Raw genomic sequence first — 6,000 nt, 5'->3', positions numbered from 1 at the left:
ACTAGATTTTAGAAAGACGATTTGCTTATTATAGCAAATTAAAAGTTTGATCCATTTTCATAAGTCTTACGCTAACTCTTGAGATTCATTTGAAGGGAGGCATGATCTTTGCATTGTCTCTTAATAACTTTTTGACCCTTTCAACGAGGTACACTTAGAAGTTTAATGTAAATGCATAATTTATTTCTTAAAAAATCTGAAGTCATCAGCGACTTATTTTAGGATAATATCTAAATGCTTTCGACTTTTGCCATTTTGAGTCATTTCAAGTTTCATAATTTTTCCTCTCTCATCTCAGAATATATAAACCTGTCTTTATGTCTGTTTACCCAATATTTCTTGGTGCACAGAGCTACATATCAAGTTGGTGCTTAATTCAGCTAATGAGAAGATAAATAAGGGTAAATGAAAGCCTTATTTGGTGCATCACTATGGGGGATTTTAGTTCTGTCAGGATAGTAAATATCAAGAGAGAAAAAAGGAAAAATCTCCCAACCAAAGTTTACTGCGTTTCTTTTCTTCACTCTTGAAGAGTTTAATTGACAGACTGCAGTTTTCACTGGGACACCCATTTTAAACCAGCCATTCCTTTTGATTTCATTTGGTAGCTGCATAACGTATTATGTTTTCTTAGACCCAACAAGATGTTTAATTGCCCTCTCACCAGAAAACATCTAAGATAAGTTCTCCCTCCCCTCCTCTATCACACATCTAAATCGTGGTCCCTCATTAGAATATTTGCATGATTAAAAGTATATATTTAGAGGAAAATATTTCCTTAAGCTTAACACCTAACTTGTGAAGGTATATATATTTTAGAAAGTTATCCATAGACTTTCAAATCTGATGCTGGTTTTGCCTGTTTACATTTTGATAAAGTAGTATAATCTTCAAAAATAATTTATGTACTCAGTTAATCTCTATTCGTCTTTGTCAATGAATTCCTAAAGTAGCTTGCAGTAGCAAAGAAAGGTAATGGGACAGTAACAAAAGTGATAAAGGAGGAATGAAGGAAACCTGTCACTTAAAATGTTTCACTTAAAAATGGAGAAATTCTGCATGTTCTAAACAAGGCCAGTGGAGCAGTCTACATATAACATGTAATTGACATTTGTTGTAGGAAAAACTAATTTTCTATTTAATAAAATATTTTAAATTTTTAGTAGCCTCAAGTGTTTCATTTTGGATGAGCTCATGTACGTAGATTTATAGGTGATAGTATTGGCTTATTTGTAATGTTAGAAATCCCTCAGAAGTGTACTTGTGCTTTCCTATATATATAATTAATTTCAGTTTGTGTTTTGTACATATCTTATGGAAGTAGAGTGTTCAATTAGTTGATTTCTTTTTCTACATATCCTTATGTCTATATATTGTTTGTGTTAGATGGCAGTTTCCTAGAGGGTAGGCCAGAATCTGCTTAAAATTTGCAGAATATCACATAAGTGTGATACATATGATTTTAGGATGACAATGACATAATGGTTATTTTTATGTCATAAACTTTTAAATGTAAGGAAGACACTCACAAACCATTTCAAGAATAAAACATAATTAATTTATGATGAAAGGGCTAATGAACTCTAAAGAATGCAAAGGTAGAAAACTTGCTTAAACTTGCTTGTACATCAAATCAGTCATGCTACCAGCAAGCTATAGCGTAATATAATTTGTATAAGAAGAATCCTGATTGTAAACTTGCAATTTACAAAAATAATTGCATGCCTCCATTCATATTACTTTTCTTATAAAGTACCTTTGTTATCAGTTACGCATAAAGTACCTTTACTTGTAGATAGAGTTAGTTAAGTGAAAATACTCCATATGCTAAAAAGTGGTAAGGGGCTGTTAGATGAGAGAGGTGTGACAAGTTTCTCATCACATGATAGACTTTATAGAAGATATCTACCTATATGCATGTGTATAGCTATCTACATATATATAACCTAGCTACCCACTTACCTATCTATTTATCTGGATTGGCAGCCTTTTTAAAGTTTAACCTGTTTGTCTTTCTCTGTTCCTTCATTTCAGTTTCATTCCTTGTTATTTGGAGACAGTATGAGGTAAATTATTCCTGGAAGGAAAGGCATTTTTGTAGATAGATAATTTTTTTCCCAAACTGCTTATTCTAACCATTCTTTTTGTTTATCAAAGAACAATTAAGTAAACTGACTATTAAATATTTAAACAACTAAACACATGGGCAACCCACTGGATCAATTAATTTTACAGCATACATTTCAGAATGCCTTTTATTATGATACTTTCAAGTACAGTAATCTATAAGTATGAAAGCATGTTCTAAAAAAATCCAGAAATATTTTTGAAAAGCACTTCTGAATTACTTTCTGTTATTCTGTGATATTTTCCCCTCATGTTACAAAATTACATCTAATTAATCCATATTTCCAGAGACCAAGGGACAGAAAATACTCTTTCTTTAGTATGAAATATGAAGTGGCTTTTTTGAGGGAGAGGAATTAATCCATCCTGAACTTCCTTTATTTTTTTCTTCTAACTTTATTTATTTATTTATTTTTGGCTGCATTGGGTCTTCGTTGCTGCACGCAGGCTTTCTCTAGCTGCGGCGAGCGGGGGCTGCTCTTCATTGGGGTGTGTGGGCTTCTCATCGTGGTGGCTTCTCTTGCTGCAGAGCCCAGGCTCTAGGTGTGTGGGCTTCAGTAGTTGTGGCACGCAGGCTCAGTAGTTGTGGCTCACAGGCTTAGTTGCTCTGTGGCATGTGGGATCTTCCCGGACTAGGGCTCGAACCCGTGTCCCCTGCATTGGCAGGCAGATTCGTAACCACTGCGCCACCAGGGAAGCCCCTAACTTTGTTTTCATTATTAATTTCTCCTTTGTTTATGATATAAAGTGCCAGACTCGAAAAGTTTGAACTGTGTTAAAAATGACTCTGAGGATAAATTGTGAACCATGTCTGTTAATCTTTTTCTGTTTTCAAAGACACATGTTGTCCCAAGAATTTGTTCAAAAGTGGTGTTTATATAAATACTTGCTTTTATTTACAGTAAATGTGAATTGTTTTCTCTAGGAAAGAAAATGATTGCTTTCAAAGGTTGCAAACTTGGCAAGTTGACAAGTTGTCTGATTACTTGCTGGTTAGTACAAGCAGTGCCTTCAAAGAGTGTGACTGCCGCCCAACCGAGCAGATAGATACGTCAGGCTTCCGTGCAGGAGGACTTCCTGTTCGCCTCTCTTGCCAACCCTTTCCTGTCTCTCCACAGCCTTTCTCTCTTTCTCTCAGACTTTCCCCCTGGCTTTTCCTTACTTTGTATTTTCCTTGCTTCATCTTTCTCTTCTGCTTCTTTCTCTCCCCCCTTATTTCCTTTTCTTTTTGACTCTTTAATTTTTACAACTTTGAAGGAGAAGAAAATGGTAGAAAGGACATTTTGAGCAAAATACTTTATTTTTCAGTGTAATGAAGAACCTTTGAGTAATCGTTAGATTTCTGGACTTCCCAGTATGCGTTTAGTTAGCTTGAAATAAGAAAACGTTTAAAGGAGAAGCTAGAATACGAGGCTTATGATCCCTTCTTGGAGAGGACCTATCTATGTAGCTATTTTCTGGGGATATGTAAGTAAATAAATAAATACCCTATATGAGTTACTACGAGTACTCATGTAGTAATCTGTAGTACTGTGTGTATTTTTCTAGTACTGTGTGTATTTTGAGTTACTACGAGTACTCATGTAGTAATCTGTAGTACTGTGTGGATTTTTCTAGTACTGTGTGTATTTTGGGTTACTACGAGTACTCATGTAGTAATCTGTAGTACTGTGTGTATTTTTCTAGTACTGTGTGTATTTTGAGTTACTACGAGTACTCATGTAGTAATCTGTAGTACTGTGTGTATTTTATATATACATATATATTAAATTTTGAAGACAGGTTATATTTTATGAATAAGTACACTGCACATACATTCTTTTTACTAACTTTGATAACAGATATTTAAATGTGTATTTTTCCAGTCGTTTAATCTTTATCATATCTATCTTAATCATACCTGTAAATCATTTCAAAAGGCTTTCGTTTGTAGCACTGTGACATTGATGAGATTATCAATTATGAAGTATTGAGAAAACTGACATGTAATTGTTTATTTCTAATTATGCTAGTCAAAGCAGCACATCTGAGCATAATACGTAAGAGGTGTGGAACGTAAAGGTGGAATCTGATGACATCTGATGCCTCTGGAAAGCCAGTGTCTAAATACTGTGGTACCTAAAATATCATTATTAAATAGTTAAATAATATAACAATTATTCTATAAAAATGATTGGTCATCACTACTAAAGATTTTGGTAGGGATGCCATATAGCTATGAAGTAGGTTAACAGACGTTTGGTAACGTCCACTCTTTCTCCTTCTGTCTCTGTCAAGGTGCCTGTGTCGGTGGCCATGATGACTCCCCAGGTGATCACCCCTCAGCAAATGCAGCAGATCCTTCAGCAGCAAGTCCTGTCTCCTCAGCAGCTCCAAGCCCTTCTCCAGCAGCAGCAGGCAGTCATGCTGCAGCAGGTAATGTGGATTACCTGCTTTGGAGTGCTAGTACCCGTGTTGACAGTGCCATGGGCATATATGACAATTCCTTCTCCACTGGAAAGGACAACCTGTCAGCATGCTAGAACATAAATGTAGCATGTTAATTGCAGAACCGAGTCGTGAAATTTAGATCCCTTAGTCTTTTTAAATTCATTAACATCTAGAGTAAGAGTAAGAAATAGGTACCATTTCAACGTGAGATAAAGCAATATTTAAATATTCAAATACTTAGGTGCTTTGGATTTAGAGCCTTACCAACAAAAGTGCAAAGAGACTTACGGATAATTGTTGCTTTTGAAATTTCTAACCCTTCAACCCTCCTTTTAGTTCACATAAGTATGAAATTGGAACTGGCTATTTTGTTACAGTAGGGAAAGTAACGTCCCAAACTTTCCTTTCCACAATAAATTCAGATTTTAGGAATAGAAGTAGCTACTAACTAGAACAAAGTTGAACAGCTGAGCCACCAATTCATGAAGTTAATCTTTTTTCAATAGCAAAACTAATGTTCCTAATATGTACATCATTAGAGCTTTGAGTTTATATAAAGTGGGCTTTATGTTATAGACTTACTTCTCATACAGAAAATAATGTGCTTTACCTAAATTCTTATAGATTTAACGACTTGCTGTGTTCTGTGATGATGACCACAGGCCAGTTAGTTATATTTCTAAGTCTGACGTTCTCCTGTCCATCCGATGGATTACAATTTTTTTCCCAGTAAGAACTGGTCACTCTAATTTTATGTAACTCTATAGCTGGTTCTTATAAATGGTAGAGTAGACCCTATTTTTATGTTCTATTAATGCTGCAGATATAACCATCGAGGGTATTCATTTGGCTCTAGCCATTTAGAATACGGATCTTCTATACCCTTTCGTTTAGGATACTTTGGAGTCTGGATTGGAAAGTTTCAGAGCTGCCTTGGCAAAAAACAATGTATGTGTAGATCTGTCTCCTGGAATCCAGTGCATATCTGTTGTTGTTCTTGTGAGACGAATCTTAATGGAGACTCTACCCTGTACCAGTCTAGAGGAGTTTAGGAGGTTTATAATACATGCAACTTTTGCCTTTATTTATTAAAGTCAAAATGGTTTATTCAGCAACAACTACAAGAGTTTTACAAGAAACAGCAAGAGCAGTTACATCTTCAGCTTTTGCAGCAGCAGCAACAGCAGCAGCAGCAGCAACAGCAGCAGCAGCAACAGCAGCAGCAGCAGCAACAGCAGCAGCAGCAACAGCAGCAGCAACAGCATCCCGGAAAGCAAGCGAAAGAGGTAGGATCTGGCCGGCTCACCCACGCAGAGGAGGGCGAGGCTGGGAGGGGCCCTCGGAGGCCAGGGCAGTGTTAGACCCTCCTATCACCAGGCTCTTGCTGTCCAAGATGCGTTGTGCTACTTTTGTACCGAGCTTCATAATGGTAACAGGAGAGCT

The 6,000-nt window shown here is 36.2% G+C and overlaps 1 protein-coding gene across 12 annotated transcripts in view; it reads left to right on the top strand.

Annotated features, from left to right (window-relative positions):
• FOXP2 (forkhead box P2) overlaps positions 1 to 6,000 on the top strand; it is a 247,740-nt gene that overhangs the window by 181,656 nt on the left and 60,084 nt on the right. For 6 of the 12 annotated variants that reach the window (XM_024757750.1, XM_024757751.1, XM_024757749.1 and 3 more), the window contains 2 exons: positions 4,405 to 4,542; positions 5,670 to 5,843. The exons of 1 other annotated variant lie outside the window; for it this stretch is intronic. In XM_024757750.1, the coding sequence (XP_024613518.1) occupies positions 4,405 to 4,542; positions 5,670 to 5,843 (312 nt within the window). Of the gene's footprint in view, positions 1 to 4,404; positions 4,543 to 5,451; positions 5,506 to 5,669; positions 5,883 to 6,000 lie in introns of all 12 variants that reach the window. 5 more of the 12 variants (XM_024757754.1, XM_024757755.1, XM_024757744.1 and 2 more) reach the window with 3 other exon arrangements.

Source organism: Neophocaena asiaeorientalis, unplaced genomic scaffold (genome assembly GCF_003031525.2).
Source record: "Neophocaena asiaeorientalis asiaeorientalis breed wild unplaced genomic scaffold, Neophocaena_asiaeorientalis_V1.1 scaffold116, whole genome shotgun sequence".
NCBI lineage: Eukaryota > Metazoa > Chordata > Mammalia > Artiodactyla > Phocoenidae > Neophocaena > Neophocaena asiaeorientalis.
Note: the sequence above shows the minus strand (reverse complement) of the source record. Positions and strands in the feature narration are given on the sequence as shown.